This window comes from Lepidochelys olivacea, assembly GCF_965140295.1.
Source record: "Lepidochelys olivacea isolate rLepOli2 genome assembly, chromosome: 3".
NCBI lineage: Eukaryota > Metazoa > Chordata > Testudines > Cheloniidae > Lepidochelys > Lepidochelys olivacea.
This window is the reverse complement of record NC_140413.1, coordinates 152,606,115-152,623,519: the sequence shown is the minus strand read 5'-3', so window position 1 is coordinate 152,623,519 and position 17,405 is coordinate 152,606,115. Positions and strand designations below refer to the sequence as shown.

The window sequence follows — 17,405 nt, the reverse complement described above, 5'->3', positions numbered from 1 at the left end:
ACAAAGCCAAGTACCTGAATTGAATCTTCTATGGTATCTTCAGTATGTTCAAATTAAAATTAATTTTTAGCTGCAGAATTCTATAGATCTTAAGATTTTATTTGTATAATATAAAAGTACAGTGTGTTGATGTGTTTTGTAATCCCATGTTTAAAATGTAGTATGTCAATACCTTTTTTTCTTGGCTGTAAATAGGATTGGATTACATTTTTGTCCATATGTTCTGGAAAGAATAGTTCATCCTGTTCTCTTTTAGCAAATTGTGTTCTTTTAATAAAGATGTTCTTTAAAAAAAAAAAGTAGGTGTGTCAGGGTTCATCAAACAGTTTGCTAACAAATTGAAACTGTTTGCTTAAAGACAGGTTTCAGAGTAACAGCCGTGTTAGTCTGTATTCGCAAAAAGAAAAGGAGTGGCACCTTAGAGACTAACCAATTTATTAGAGCATAAGCTTTCGTGAGCTACAGCTCACTTCCTCAGATGCATCCACGATATGATGTAGCTCACGAAAGCTTATGCTCTAATAAATTGGTTAGTCTCTAAGGTGCCACAAGTACTCCTTTTCTGTTTGCTTAAAGTTCAGCTGGCTTCTGTCAGATGGTGAGAGCACCATGAATCCTAATTATATGTGGATGAGTACAGAGCACACTTGTTCAAGAATGGGTTGTTAGTAACAGGGTGAAGATGAGGGATAAAAGCGATGTCTATAACATTCAGAATCCATTTATTTTTGACAACATACCAAAGTCTTTTGCGTTCTCTTTAAAATTCCTTTTGTCAGGGGAACAGATTACTGCTTTCAAGATAGCTGGCCAAAAGAGGGTAAAAAAAGAAGGATGGAAAGTTCTTGAGCAGCTGGGGGAGGCCTATGCCAAGACAGCTAAAAGTTGTATAAGAATAGTTAGACTGGGATTTGATATAGTGGCAAATTCAAGACAGCAGTTACCCAGTTTGGATACTTCTTTTATACAGTCAAAGGTACAATCCATGTTCACTTTGTTGATTTGTTGTCATCTTGTCCCCTATTTTTATTATAGCTCCCATTTCATATCCTTTTTAGATAGAAGAGCCAGGTATGTGGTTGCTTTCCAAGTACTGAAAAAACTTGATAATGCAAGGTGCTGAGCTCATTTTATGAGGCACTAAGGGCTACATCCACAAAGGGATGGCCTTACTGCCATTTTAGCTGTAAAAGTCCAACATTTAGGAGCCACCAAGATCCTCAAAAGCCCTACTCCTCAAAAGCCCACTAACCCTGGAAGTGCCTAAATTCCCAAGGCACCTTAGTTTCTGCTGTTGGGCATTCACAAAGCCAATTATGCCCTGATGAAACCAAGCAACTCAGCCCCTGAGTTCACGGCTAACCTCCATCAGGAGTAAGGTACATTTGAGGGGTGCAACTTAGGCCACCCCTCTTTCCTTGGTTTAGGCAGCTCCCCACTCAACTTGCTGGTTTCTGTGAATCCCTTTCTTAGGTGCCTAACTCTCCTTGGGCATTGTAGAGAAAGTCTGGATACCCAGTTTGGGGCTGAGGATTCCATTGGGTGGTGGGGCACCTAAAAGTTACACTAAACATTACCACACCTAAGTCCCTCAGTGCGCTCAACCCCCATTTACTTCAATGGCAATAGAGAATGCTCAGTGCCAAGCAGTAGGCACTCAGCACCTTGCAGGATTAAGCCTCTGGTAGGTGATAGGTCTGCTTTTCAGAATTATTGTGCACCTACTGCTCTCATTGACTTCAGCTGAATCTATGGGTGGCTGGAGCCTCTGAAAAGCAGGCCTTCTGATGTTTATATTAATAGCTAATCAACTTTCTTCTCAGAGGCTAACTCCTGCTTCAACAAATGAACTAATGCTTCAACAAACCAAAGGCCAAAGTTAATTCTCTGGCATTGGGTTTTCCTAGTCTCTTGACCATTGTTTTTCCACAGCCAAAAGGAAGCAGGACTAATTTAGCCTACCTGAAAGGACGCAGTAAATCTTTGAAGTCAGTGAATTTATCACGCACACCTAGGCTGAATTTGACCTAAATATATCTAAATGCTCATCTGAAGACTCATTCATGGCAACTCTGGGTCATGTTCAGCCATAGCATAAGGAGATGAGATTTCCATTGACATCAATGGGTGCATCCAGTTCTTTCCATTCTAATTTGGCCTCTTGTTTCCTGCTCCCACACAAAAATGTGGTACCTCATGTCTGTATTTTCTACATCTACTCTTAACTCCGCAGAGACAGTAGAATCTCCTACAGAAAGCTTTATGTGCTGCTGTCAGCACACGTACAGTATGTCCTCCAAGCTGTCTTTACTTGTCTACCTGAGGTGCAGGACATATAGCATTTCACTGCAGAAGATCTCAATGACCTTAATAAAGAAAAGAGCTGTTGCAAAACAAAATTGTGAGAACAGAAATAATTTGGAATTTAAAGTACAGTGAGTTTCCAAACCCAAATACATATTTATAACAAGTCATTTTTCCTCTGTTAGACTCCAAACTTCTCTGAAGACTAAATACGCCTTTCTGTGGTTTCTAGTGTTACCGGCAAGACTGGTGTTGAAGCCGGCTCTCCAGGCCCCAAAAATACATGCAGATTCATGCAGCTGTCTCTGGGGAAAAACTTAACTTGTCTCTGATCCAATCTGTCATGACTTCATTGATGCAGGCAGTCATTTAGTAGGGCTTCTGAAATACTCTTACCCCATCATTCAGAGTAATCTTCCAGGGATCGAGAGAGATATTATGTGGAAAGGCAGGAGATTAGCCTCATTTGTCATGCAAGTATTTAAAGGCAGTGTTCATTACTTAAACATGACAAAATATATGCAGAATGTCAAAATGTCTATATTTATTTAATTGATAATAGGAATTTTAAACTTTTATCGTACTGCTTTGCTGTCTTCCATTCTTCTAATGGTATGTAGTCTAATACAAGGTGATAGATGGTCCAGCTGACCAGCAAACAACCTTCTTTTAAATTAATGTTAATTATATTCAGAGAGAACAGTCTTAAACTACTTCAGCAGTCACCTATTTTGTGACGCACAGCATTTCCCTTGTGTGATATTCTCTACAATTCTGCTGTTCATGGTCTGAGAGGTAAGGTATAAACTCAAATTAAGCCTTTCAGCTGCAGTTGTAATGGTAAAAATCCCATCATTGCCATGTTAAGAAAAAAACGCAGTGTTCATCTACATCAAAGCCCTGGCTGGGATGATTTAATTGGGGATTGGCCCTGCTTTGAGCAGGGGGTTGGACTAGATGACCTCCTGAGGTCCCTTCCAACCCTAATATTCTATGATTCTATGATCACGTGTGATATAGGTTTAAGTATAGGTCTGCTACTAGAGAAGAAAGAGTCTTACATCCAGATGATATAAAGCCACACCCACATGCATCTCTGATTGGCATTCTTGTAAGTTAAGTAAGAAGGTCCAGTATTGAATAGGCCCAGTACCATGCAAAGGATGAATGTGTCAGATCAGCAGTTATGATGTAGCTTGAACATTAAAGCCCAAAAATATAGTTGAATGGAAACAGGTCAGAATAAACTGAAAAGAGCTCCAGCTTTAACCTTTTCTGGGTCTCATTGGAGAAGTACATGTATGGCTGATGTTAGACTTAGTTTCAGAGGCAGATGAGGTGGAAGACTCAGTTTGCATTTGGAAAAATTGACTGTGATACACTATTGTTCCTCTCACTAGCTGAGGCATGGTGTTGGTTTTCAGTGGTGTGGGACACTGTCTGCCAGCTCATTGTTCAGGGAATAGACATCTAAGTAGGAATTAATTTTGTGTGTCTTCCTTCTTTTATTCCTTTTGAGTGGAATATATTGTTCTTTTGCCAGAACAGTAGACATACAACTGCTTTTTCCATTTACTGTGTCTCTTATCTGAGTAACAAAAGAGTCCCATAGATAGGTGACCAGTTCCCTCTTGCACTAGAGACTGTATGAGCCAGTGTAGTAATGAGGATGGGATTTCCACAAGTTCTCATCTTTTTCAGTTGCACCGTGTTTCTTAAGACTGAAAGCTCTTCACAGGATGGAGAGTGGGGCTTCAGTCTTTATTGGAGCCTCTGGGTATGCCATTATATAAATATTAAATCATTATTTTTAATGGATGATAATCAGCAAGCCCTCAAAATGAGGTTTACATTACGACGCAAACTTTTTTTTCCTTGATGATGCTACGCTACCTGAACGGTAATCAAGGAGCCCTGAATCTGGCCCTACCACCAAATACAAATATTGTGCAAGCTAATTTCTGAGTTGGGCTGCAATAACTCCTGAGAATTTACATAGTAACACCATTGAATAAGATTGATTTACGTTGCTAAGTCTTGCAAGACAATTTGGAAAATAACTTGGGTTGCTACCATATCTTTAAGTGCACCTGCATCTGGCTGCACATAAGTATTAGTTTCACAGGGTCTGAATACACTGGTCTTACACATTAGCTCTCTCTTATTCTGCTCCAGCAAAAACTTTGCAACAGCATCAACAGTGGAGCAAAGCAGACTTAGACTCTGTTACTAAGAAGGAAAAAAACACAACCTGTTTTTAATGTCCAGCCCTTAATATAAACTGAGCAACGTGGTGTGTGATATAGATCCTGTTTGTCAGAAGCTATGTGAAATGTGTGATTTCTGGCACAGGCAAACATGAATCCTTTTTATTTATTTAGATGTGGTAGCACCATTGGGTGGGTCTCCTAAAGTTCTTGTGGGTTTGACTTCAGATTTTCCTTTGTATGCACTCCCCTGAGCCTCTGCCAAGCCTGCCATGCTTTAGCCCAACTCAGTCTTTCTCTGTGTACCTACTAATTAAGGGCTGTCTTTTAGTGTGTGTGTGTGTGTGTGTGTGTGTGTGTGTGTGTGTGTGTGTGTGTGTGTGAAGGCAAGTGTGTAAACTCATAGGCAGCCTTGATCAAGTAATTGATCAGCAGATAATAGATGAAGGGCTTAGTCTGAGTCTTTCATTTAACTCCTTTGAACCGTGCAAACTCTGATGCATGAGAGGTAAAATGTTTCCTTAGTAATAGTTATATCAGAACATAAGAAACATGGTTTGGCCAAACTTGTGTGTACCAACAAATACCCTACTTCACTGTTGACATCTGCAAACGTTTTTTTTTATGGTAAGTGGTTTTTTGATTCTCAGATTCTATGCCCTTACTGTCCCTCCACCCCCACCTCAAATTTGGGAGCTATGCTATCCCTTGGCTCTTTAAAGAAAACATGAAAGCATAGCTAGACAACATTATATATTAACTGTAGCCACACTGTAAATCCTTGATGTTAGAACAGATATTCAGTAGCATCTTGCAGCCATACCACTTCAAGCTGTGAACTTGACAGATCACATAAGCTAATCACAGTCAGACCAAGGTAGTCCTTGGATCAAAGGCCCCTAGGGAAAAATGTAGGGTTCTGCCAGGAAGTAGTTTTGATGATTCATTAGTTATTAAAAACACTTAACATTTATATAGCACTTCTTATTATTGTGCTTTAAAAACTAATTTTTACAATACATCTGTGAGGTAGACAAACTAATATGCCCGTTTTCCAGGTGGGGAAACTGAGACAAAGAGCTGAATTGTCTTCATAACACTTGTCTTTCAGGGCTGATACTAAATTACTATCTTGGGGTGATGTTAAGGAGCACTATGCTAGTAGAGGTGCCAGCATTTAGATGATACATAAAACTGAAGTCCTGGCCCTCTGTGGACATTAAGAATTATGTGATCTTTGTTGCAAGAGTTGTGTTAGGATGTTAAAGAGGTATTGTCTGATTAGTTTCTAAAATAAATTCCCTTAGCAATGACTTAGATTAATAAAACTGAAGGAATTTTAAAAAGATCAAATACGCTTTTCACTGTGAATGCTGTTTGTTTACTTTTTTACAACACTCTCATCTTGGAAAACTAAAAGAGGTTAGTCAGTTTTGCTTTACTTTAAAGTCAGTTTGTGGTCAATTCAACTTTCGGGTTCATAATCACTACAATATTTGGATTACGATCCCTCTGAAGGAATACTCATTGTTTTTTTAAAAATGTTTCTGCTGGAGTTTTTGTAAACAATTTTCATTGAAGCATTTCTATTGATCTTAATCTTTGTAAAAGCTTATTTTTACAAAACCTAATTTTTGTTGCTCATTTAACTGGTGTCTCTTTAATTCTGGTAACCTTGGCCAGATTCCAGCTTGGTTAATCACATGCTGTTCACACAAATTTTTCCATTAGAAATTGTATTTATTCTTCACTTCTTGGATGTTATATACTTTAGTGTCGTCTGCTGACAAATAGCTGCACTGTTTCATTCTGAGGTGGCTTCACTTTGATGGTGGGTTTAATGATTCTTATATATACTAAAGACTTTGGATTGTACAATCAGTTTTGTCTGAGTGTAATGCACCCCAGTGCAAAGGCCTATGCCCCACTTACATCCCACTGAAAGCCTATTTTGAGGGTTTAAGTTGGATTTCAGTTATGCATAGGCCTTGTGCTGGCCCTCTGCAAAGGGAAGACTTTCATCCATTTGTGAAGTGCTTTGGAGCCATTTGTATCAAAGCTGCTATACCAGAATATATGTGATCACAATCTAAAGAAGCTGATCTTTTTTCCCCCCGCTCTGAAATTATCATCACATATGAGCAGATTAAATGCCAATGGTGTCAGTGAAATTAGATTGTGCCCGAGTTTCATTCAGCTCATTGTGTCTGGGCACTGTCATTTGATGCTTTTAACTTTAATAAAGACTCCATGTTCTGCTGTATACCACTTCCGGGGTACCATGGTTCATGTCTTTCCTGTTTTTGAAGTGTAGCCCAGTGAAGGTAACCAGATGTATTACACATGCTCTTCATGCAGAAGCGAGCTGAGATTTACATCAGGGGAATATTTCTGCTAGTTTTTTGTTTTATAAAGTATTTATTTTTTATTGGTTCATTATTCTCCAGCTCAGTAAAACCTTTACTATTTTGCATGCTAAGCAGATAAACATGATAATATCCAAGGGATCCTTGTGGCAATGCAATGAATTATGCTTACATGCAAACATGTCTAACATTACGTGCAAACATGTCTAACACTTTCTGTTTGACTACAAAAGACATTTCAAATTGTCTTCAGCATACTTTGAAAAGTGGCCAGAGTTCCTTTGTTGGTATTTGATAAGTGTAAATGTGTAATGGCAAGAACAGATCCATCACTTGAACTGTCTCCAGAAGGAAGTTTAATGATTTGAAGTGGGCCCCTTCCTGTAATCCTTACTCAGGCAGCGCCCATGTTCCCTACAATGTGTGTTTTGCCTGAATCAAAGGCAAATTATGGTTTTATTAATCTCAGTGAAAACTCAGTGAAACCAGTGAAAACTTTGGCAATCATTGACTTCAAGGATTGGGCAATAGGTAAAAATGGCAAGATTTAGGCTCAAAATATACTTTTCACCCAATTTCCAAAAGGGATGCATGAGCAGATGCCTTTCTCAACCTTCTCTAAACCAAAGTCCACAGTAAATGCATATGAAGAATCAGAAACTCACCCTCTTCCTGGAGTTTGCCTTTCTTAACAAATTAACAACAACATACATTCAAACTTTATCCCCAGTCTTGGCTGCTCCTAGGGTTCCTCCATCAGGATGGCTTAGCCTACACCCAAGAACCTCTCTCCCCAGAGAATCACTTCCATCTCTTTCATATCCAGGCTGGATAATGAGCAACCTGATTCAGAGAGTCTGCAGAACCCACTTCAATTTCTCCTAGCACAATCAATACCTGATGACCAGGTGGGAGGTTTCAAACAAACACTGCCATTCTGTTACATAGCATACTGCAAAAGCAGTGGAGGAGAGTTACAGATATCCATTCTAAATTTCTTTTCTCCTGCCTGTGACCTGAAAATTAAATTGAAATCACTTTTATTATTTTTCTTATTATTATTAATTCTATTACCATATTATTTGTATTGTTGTAGCACCTAGGAGCCCTAATCATGGACCAACATGCCATCATAGTAGGTGTTATACAAATACGGAAATAGAATTGTTAATTTTAACTTGTAAGTAAAAAATATGGATATCCTATTACACCATAAAATATTACATGTGATAGCAATGGGGAAAAGCCTGTTGTGGTTTTTTGTTTGTTTTCTTTGGTGGTGGGTTTTTTTTTTGTTTTATTGGGGTGAATGTTTTGTTTTTCTTATTTATTTTGTTTCCAGCCTAGGAGAGAGGTCTTAAAACTGTAAACTGTTGTTTAAGCATATGATGAAGGCACATTATTTAGTATCTAAATTGAAAACTTTTTTCTGTTGTGCTAGATTTAAAAGCAAGTTCCCCTGGGGCAGTAGATAATTTCATTGCATCTCATTCACTCAATTCCACAACATCTATCCATGTTGTCATTTAGCAAACCTTCCAAATTAGCTAAAGGGGCCTGTAAATGTTTTCTGTTGAATTCACAAATTCAGTTTTATGAAGCTCCTTCTGTTGTGATTATAGAACATAAACTTCTCCTTTTCGTTTTAAAGCTGGATATGACTCAGCATCCTAATGTGCTTCTCTGTTGCTTCTTGAAGTTGCCTTCCTAATTCTGACAATCTTTACAGTCCTATAAGGCAACACTAAAAGAAATTAAACATTTCAAAACCACATTTTCAAACCTGAGCCCTTAAAACTGGCTTCAAAAGGATTTATTAGCATTCAGCACCTTTGCAAGTCAGGCTGCTTATTTAGATGCCTAAATACAGATTTAGAAGCCTAACTTTATTGTCCATATTTAGAAATCTTGGCCATTAACTAGGCATTCAACTCTGTTCACTTTACTCACACACCTACTCACACTTACTCTTTAAATAGTCGCAATGGATACCAGTCAACATGAATAAGGCTGGCAGCTCATTTTGCTCTTAGCACATGGGCACCAGAATGCCCACATTTACAAAGTTGGTGTAACTGTGGTTCTGTAGATCCACTGCTTCACAGCAAGCTGGAGACCAACTGAACAGCCCAAGACATGGCTGCTGCTGCTGCTTTACAAGCATCCACATCTTTTGAACATCCTCCAGCACCATCTATGACACTGTGGGCACTGATGCAGACTGAAGAACACTGGATTGATATTTTCAGTTCTCGTAGTCTTCATCAACTGCTCCATATCAAAAACAAGTGGCAGGACAAGATCAGAAATGAGGATTTAAGAAGCTGAACCCAGCAGCCATCTCCATCAGCACTGGTTCAATTTCAGCTGCTTCCTTGGTATGGAAATTATTAGAACAGAAAACTAACAAATTTCTGAAGCATGTGTATCAAGGAATGCTGTTACATGGCCAGTGATTAGGTGGGAATGAAAAGCTTTGGTGACACAAGAAGATTGCCAGCGATAAATATAAACTGAATTTATAACCAGACCACCTTAAGCACCTTGCCAGAGATTGATCTGGGTGGTGCTCGATTTGCAAGGAGGCTGTGTCCCGTTCGTATTAGCACTGATGATGACTTGCGCATTATTTTAAAACATCTCCCCCACTGGAGGTTGTGATCCATATTTTATTTGACCACGGGGCCAAGTACTTGCTGTTTAGTAGTGCTGTGAGTAGCATTTGATATATGTCGTCATAGCATAAAGAAACTTTGATCTTTAAATTAGTTTCCTGATTGGCAAAACTGGATTTATGTCATCTGAATAAGGCTTTATTGACTAACAGTATTTGTAGAACGCTGACCTATATAGACGTGGCTGAGTGCTGGAATCATTTTTATTGTTTGGCATCACTTCAAGAGATAATGAACCAGCACCTGAGGCCTTACTCAATTTTATTCAGTCTGTTTTGAGGAAGGACTACCATTGACTTCAAGGATTTGTCCCAGGATGAACTAGCATACAGCAAACTTTTCAGTTCTTGTTCAATTCAGTTCTTGTTTCATGTTGTACTCTTAAAGAGGGGAACCCCTTTGGCTGAAAGAATTTGTATTTATGTACCAAACATGTAATTGGATTGCATCAGAAATGTAGATGGGCCAGAACCAACACCCCAAATCCAAATTCCAGATCTGGAACAGTAATGAGCAGAACCAAAACCGTGGACTCGTACACCCCCAATCTTGGGAATTTGAAATCTGGACCCAAGTCTGAACTTCCCCAAATTTCAGAGGAATGTATGATTTTCTTGCTAATAAAAAATGTGTATGAGCTGTGAACCTCAGCTATAGGGCTTAGGCCCATCTCCAAGTGTAAAACATCAAGTCTAAATCATACAGATTAGATGGTTTATGTAAAAACCCCTGAACCAAATTCTGTCCTTAGTCAATGGAACTTTCTCAGTGGAATTACATGGAGATATCTAAGGGCAAATTTTAGACCCTTGTGGGATAATCTCAACCCCTGTTTTTGTTGTTTTCACTGCATAACTCCCATTGGCATTGTAATGATTTGTTCAACATAGGTACAGAGGTTCTCAACCTGTGAGTTGTGACCACCCTCCCTTTCTTTATAGTTCTAAGGGAAAATATCGGGTCATAGTATGAAAAAAGGTTGAGAACAACTGGTCTAGTAACAGTAAAAGAACTTGTTTTCCACATCATCAGTAGTTACAACTGAGCAGTTTAGTTAACTTGTCAGCAATAGTTTACCATTATGGACTGCTTTTTCTCCCAGTTATGTTTTTATTAGTATTGTTATTATACATTGTGCTATAGAGAGACAAGATGGGTGAGGGAATATCTTTTATTGGACCACTTTCTGTTGGTGAAAGAGGCAAGCTGATGAGCTGCACTGACCTCTTTGTAGCTCAAAAGCTTGTCTCTTTCAGCCAACAGAAGCTGGTCCAATAAAAAATATTACCTCACCCACCTTGTCTCTTTAATATTGTGGGATCAATGTGGTTACAACAATATTGCAAACATATTGATATAGACGTACATACCACTTTACATCAGGGAAAAATCTACAAAACAGAAAGCAATGCCTTATGCAGTCTGCAAGCTCAAACAGGGATACCATACCAGCAATGATCGGGTTCTTTTCCTCATGGAAGTGAAAGTAGAGTGGGAGACTGCTTAGTGAAATTGGAGTTCATTCTGAGAATCACAGGTAGCATGGAAGAAGGCACAGAATCAGGAGTGGGAAAAGGAGTCCACTTGGAAACCATATTCATCTTCATTACTGAATAGAACAAAAGCTCAGCCATGAGGGAATAATATCTTTCTACCAGCCCATCAAGCTCCCCATGTTCTTTGCAGTTTCTTGATTTCTTCTGCTGACTCTGCTGTATTTCCCTCACTTCCCTGCCTCCAAAAGTCTTTCCATCATTCTCCTCAGGCCCAGCATTCTTCTGCAGACTGTCTTCTGCTTGCATTATGTCTAGACACTTATTTCCTACACTCCTGGTTTTTCTGTCCAAGCCTTAATGACTTGTCCCATCTCCTAATAGTTCTCTTTGGACACCATTTTCAGAATACAATTATTTACTGTTGAATATATTTCTTTATTTTCTTATGGCAGAATAATCAATAAACCAGAAATTTTGATCTTCCCAAGAATCCTGGGCAACTAGTTTTCACTTATGTTAAAAGAGATTGTCTAACAAGACAGTTTTCCTGCAAATCAGCTCTGTTTAAGAGTCCAGGTGACCATGATGATTCTTTTCATGTGAGTTTGGCAGTGATGGGGTGGGTATACAATCTGGAGCAATGATGGGGGTGTTGCAAGAGGGACTGAGGTCCTTAGGTTGCAGCAGTACCCAACAGTAAGGATGTGGCATTGTTTTTCTTGGACTCAGCTGTGCATGTCATGGAGGCTTGCTGCGCCTAACTCAAGCACACTGAAGCTCTGCACACACACACACGCACAAAAAAAGAGCAGATCTAGCATCCAGTTCAGGTTGCAGGTTAGATTTAGTGCTGGCGATGGGAAGAAAACAATATAAAATCTCACTTGTAAAACTAAACTGCTGCTTCAAGGCAGACATGAAAGAGGAGCAATCATTTCAGGTCACTATCATACAAAATATCCCTTTGTATCCCCTTCTGCTCACTTGGGCTGTACAGATGTGTCGATTGCACTGAGTCTTTCCGTTTTAACTTCTCTTTTTGAAAAAGGTGGTGCATTTCTGCATGCTTTGCCATTCAGATGTTCCTTCTGGGGCTATTTTTTCAAGGCAAATTTTTAAATTAGCAGCAGATGTGCTGTTAATGTTGATTAAAACTTAAGATAATATTCTGGAGTATACTTTTAGTGAAAACTTTATTTTTTTACTTGTTGTCCCGGTTAGGGTGATCAGACAGCAGGTGTGAAAAATCAAGACAAGGGGGCAATAGACGCCTATATAAGACAAAGCCCCAAATATCAGGACTGTCCCAATAAAATCAGGACATTTGGTCACCCTAGTCCTGGTTGTTCATCACTGAGAGGTAGATGCTTTTACCTTCTCTCATGCTAAATAGCGCCTCGGTCTGCAGGCAGTAATCATGGAATAAGGTATACTCAGCATGATTAGGGGTATCAGAATAAGGGCCAGCTAATTTTAATACAAAAGTTTTCCATGCAAGCTGGGCTGGGTTCAAATACACTTAATTCAGCTTGTCTCAAGATCTGTTCAGACTTAAGTTTCAATGATGTCCATCTCTCTTACATTTAAAACAAAGTAACTAACAAAGCATGCAGCCATGATATTTTACATGTGTATATATAATAGGTGATATTAACCCAGTATCATAGGTGTTCTGAAAGACTGCTGTGCAGCAGAACTTCCATACTTCATTGGATGGTATTTGGAACAGGCATTCCAGAAGGCTCCACATCTTCTATACGTAAGAGAGTTGGGCTTCATGCTAGCTTTGTATGACCCACTAAGGAGGAGGAATTGAGGATGGGCCAGAGAAAAGACACAAGTGAAGAGTATCAAGTGGCTACAAGTCTCCCCGTAGGGAATGTATAGGGCTTGTAGCCCCTGTTCCTACCTAGAGGATGGATTAGTAGCGATGTAGAGGTTGCTTAGCTAATCTGTGTCTTTCCCACAGTGTGGGTGCTGGATTCCATCCCCTCCACTTCACCTCCATTCCCTGCACAGTTCTCATGCGCTTCACTGGGAATCTCACCCTGTCTTCATTTGTATTTATTGACACATAAATAAATAAACATAAGATAATTCTGTCAGCTTGGAATCACCTTAAAACTTTGAATTTCTAAATAGGTGATACCAAGCTCAGTAACTGCTTATAGGGAGCTGTGGGCCAATTAGCACTGAGAGCTAATGTGTAATAGCTGTTGCAGATTTGCAGATTATGGCAAAAACTATGGCAGATTTGCAGTTTCTATATGAGACTTTTCCATAGTGTTTATAAAGAAATCAGCTTTGGATGCTAAATTCGTATTGATCCCTCTGATGGACAGACAGGGGAGCATGGTTATTGTATTCAGATACACGTGTAATTGGAGCTATGCTTAGGGGCAAATAGTGTGTGGCAAGTAGTGTAGTAAGTCTCAACCCTCTTGTGTTCCTGCTTTCTTATTCATGAAAGCGTAGGACATATACAAAAAAGGGGGACAAAGTGTTAGAGCAAAGGCAGAGAATGTGCATGTCTGCAGAGACAAGGCATCACGCTATCATGCATAGTTTTCTGGTGTTTTGTGTCCTCCTCTCTTTTCTCCTTACACTTATATACTCAATAGTGCAACTGTGCTGTGCAGGATTCAGCCCATTTCTGTGTGTTCAGTACCTGACCTGTCACTGAAGGAAGTTAACGTTTATGTACAGTTAAATAAAGCCCAAAGTCTCTCTCCACATGTGAACTGAAAATATTCAGTGTGTGGTCTTTGCGCTAAAATGTGACATAACGTGCTCTGTGGCATTGCATAGTAATGGTAACTGGAAACCAGCAATGGGGGATGAAAGAGGAACGCAGAAAAATTTGCAATTTGCCATTATGAAAATACCAGTGTTTTCACTTGCCATTGTTTGCCATGCTTAGTTTTTTTTTTAGACTCTGGTTTTATTTAAGGGAGCATTAAAGTAATTTTGAAAAATTAAGAATTCAGGTTTGAAGATGCCCACATGAAGTAAATCAATGAAATTTGTCAGTAAAAGATTTACCTGCTTCCAAAATACCTTTTTTCTTGGCAGAAGCTGGAGTCTGGTTACTGACTGTTGATTGCTAAAGGACTTGTATGCTGGCTTGCTGTAATATTTGTCTGCAACAGTAATAAAGCAAATGTGAACTATCTTCAGCTGCCACTGAGCCAGTTCTGACTTATTTTGTGGGCAGGATCAGGAGGAGAAATGTCACTTGGACGTCAGGAGGCTTTTGAAATTTTCAAGAGGGATTATGTGGACAGCATAACCATCGAGGACAACAAACAGCTTCTTAAACAGAGGTGAGTGAGTGTCACATTTAGATACAGCCACAGCCATGGCTTTAAGGGCTCACAATGACTCTTGTGAACTATGTTTCAAGCTTCAAACTTAAACTTGGGGCAGCAGCAATCTATGCCTGCGGGAAAGATTTATTGCCCATCAGGTGATTGGGGGCATTATATAAGAACCTGAATAGAATAGAATATAAGGAGCAATCAGGCTGGTCACAGAGCATTACTGTTCTTCTCTCACAAGCCCTAGAGAATATAGATGGCAGGATGGCTTTGATAGTTTTGAATTATGTAAAGGAAGTTGGAGTCATGTGACCACTACTTTCATTAATATAATTTCCATTGTAGGAAAGAGTTTTATAGGCTCAGGCACTGAATTAAGATACCAAAGGGACTCACGAAACCTGTGTTCTAGTCCTCTACTACTGATTTTCTGTGTGTTGTTGGCCAAGTCATTTTAACCTCTCTGTGCCGATCTCTCTCAAATAGAAATAACAATACTTTCCTCCCGCACATATTAATGTTGTAAAGCACTTTGAGCTCTTCGGATGGAAGGGACTAGAGAAGAGCAGCATATTAAAAGTAGTAATCCACAGCAAGGAAGACAGTGATAATCCTGGAAATTATAGCACAATATCAGATAATGCCAACTGGCCAACAGTGTTATGTCATTCCCACTTCTGCATATGGCATATATACACAGCACACCCACAGCGTTCAATGACAAACAAGGCATTTGGGAGGTGATCAGAGGTATGAAGGTGGATCTATAATACCTTTCTCACTTTTTATACTCCTGTGTCTCTCTCCCAACTTTTCCTTTTATCTCCTCCCCTTCCTGGCTTCATCCTTAGAGTGGTCTCCCACCTTCTGTGCACCAAAGGCCTTATATTCAGAGGCACTGAGCACCTGCCATTTCCATTAACTTCAGATTATCTCTGAAAATCAGGCCCCAGGTTATCTCCTTCTCCTCTCTGCATTTTATTCTGAAACTCACTGTTTATTAGTTTTTTGTTCACCTTCTCTGAACTGCATAACTTCATTCTTATGTCTACATCTTCTATTCTCTGGCGCTCAAGTACCAAGATGATGGGAGTGTAAGAAGTAGATAAGTATTTATTTGAACTATCCTGTTTAGAAATGTCTGTATTCTGATGATAAATAGATCAAATTGTTCATTTAATGTGATCATTCCTTGCATCTCTTCCTTTCAAGAACTAATAAAACAGTTTATAAATAAAGATTTCAGTGGCATTACATCAACATAAAATTGGAGTAACACAGTGGTAAATCCGGACCATGATTTCTTGGACTTAATGCATGTTTTTATCAATTTCTCTGACATAAAGCATTGTGAGGGAAAATGCATATTTCCTTTTATATTCTGAATATATAGTAGAGATGGGCCCAAACCACAAAGTTTGGTACCAGATTCATATTTCCCCAAATTTCAAGGGAATTCAGACCCACACTCTTGGGGTACCCCATTTCTAATATATAGCAATTGTCATTATTCACAAGTGCTGTGGGACTCTTGATGCATTTGGAAATCATTTCTCATGCTGTTTGCAGTGGACTTTAGCAAACGAGATTTGAAGCTCAAAGTTTATTACGTTTGTTAAAAATGGATTCATCTCAAGTCTGTAATTTGGAATGCAGCTGCTGAACCACCAGTTGCAAATTGCACAGTAAAGATCTTATGCACAACACATATTTAAAGGTTACCATACCTTTCCTGTATATGCAAGCCTCTCATGCTCATAGTTTTGTGTACAGTAGCATAACCACTTCTGTCATATCATGGCAGCATTTGATTAAATGTATTTATATTTTAATTGCTTTTTTCTTCTCTTTTTTCTCTTGTTTTTCCCCTCTCTTTTACCTTATATTGGGTGAATTTTCTTTTCTTTTCATTTCCATTTTAGTTATATTATTTGTGTTGGTTGTGAGTTAACATAAAATTAAAAGCTCGACTGTAACACTAACTATGACAATTCAAATGTTTTGGGCACTGGGAGCCAGCTATATAGATGCTTTCTAGAGGTGCCTTCGTGTAACTGAAATACAAGAAAAATCAGGTGCTCCTTTAAAACAAGGTGCATAAGGGAAATATGTATTTTAAACTTTGTAAATATTGCTTTTCATCTGTAAACCACAAAGAACTTCCCAGGGGTGTGTCACTATGTCTTTCCCCAGTTTTTACAGTTGGGGAAACTGAGGTACATTAAGGATTCGTTTCTTGATGAAGGTCACACAATGAGTCACTGTTCAAGTGAGAAACTGAATGCAGGGTTTCTTCATTTCAATAGACTTTAGCTGCCCCTTCACTTCAGCTGGCCTTGGGGAACACTAAACAAGTGGCCTCATGAGGTAGAAGGGGCACTCCTGCAGACATGTATGCATCTGGCACAAAACAGTTGCTATTCATTTCTGTCCTCTAAAGTGAAAACTGCTGCTGCCCACTGGCACTGCCTAAATGCCTATATTTGTAACCACACAGAGGCAGAGTTCCGGGCCTTTGACTTCCTACACTAGACCTCCAAAAAGCTTACTAATGTCTGTTCCTTCCAAGGCATTGAGGAGAGGAGAGGCTTTGTTTAGCATCCGTTCCTTGAAGTGAAGAAGAATCTTAAATCTCATTTTCCAGTGAAACATGCATGAAAACTCGTCCCATTTGAACCACTACAATCTAGCCTCCCATGCTGCACCAGACATTCTAAACCCAGCCCCAGCATATGTTTCCAATTACAAGATCTCACTGTAATTTAGAGGTATAATGTAAAGCTGGTCTGAGGGCTTCTCCACATGGTTCATTAATGTGTGCCACAGAGGTGTAAATTCTAGTGCACACTAGTGTGCCCTGCACTGTCTGGGCTGTATGGACCCTGCTGGTGGTCCCGTTTGAAACACACCATGTAGACAAGCTCTCAGTTTCTTCGTTCTCCTACATCAGATTTTCCACTTATTTTCCTCTTTAAGTCTCAATTTTCCAATCTGCCAATTTAGGCCATTTTTGCCTTTTCTCCTCAACTGACAAGCTTTT

General features: G+C 39.2%; 1 protein-coding gene across 1 annotated transcript in view; it reads left to right on the top strand.

The window, feature by feature from the left end:
• The window catches only part of KIF6 (kinesin family member 6), a 294,225-nt gene that overhangs the window by 194,567 nt on the left and 82,253 nt on the right, over positions 1–17,405 (top strand). The window contains exon 14 of the mRNA XM_084623973.1: positions 14,263–14,371. Within this exon, the coding sequence (XP_084480099.1) occupies positions 14,263–14,371 (109 nt within the window). The remainder of the gene's footprint in view (positions 1–14,262; positions 14,372–17,405) is intronic.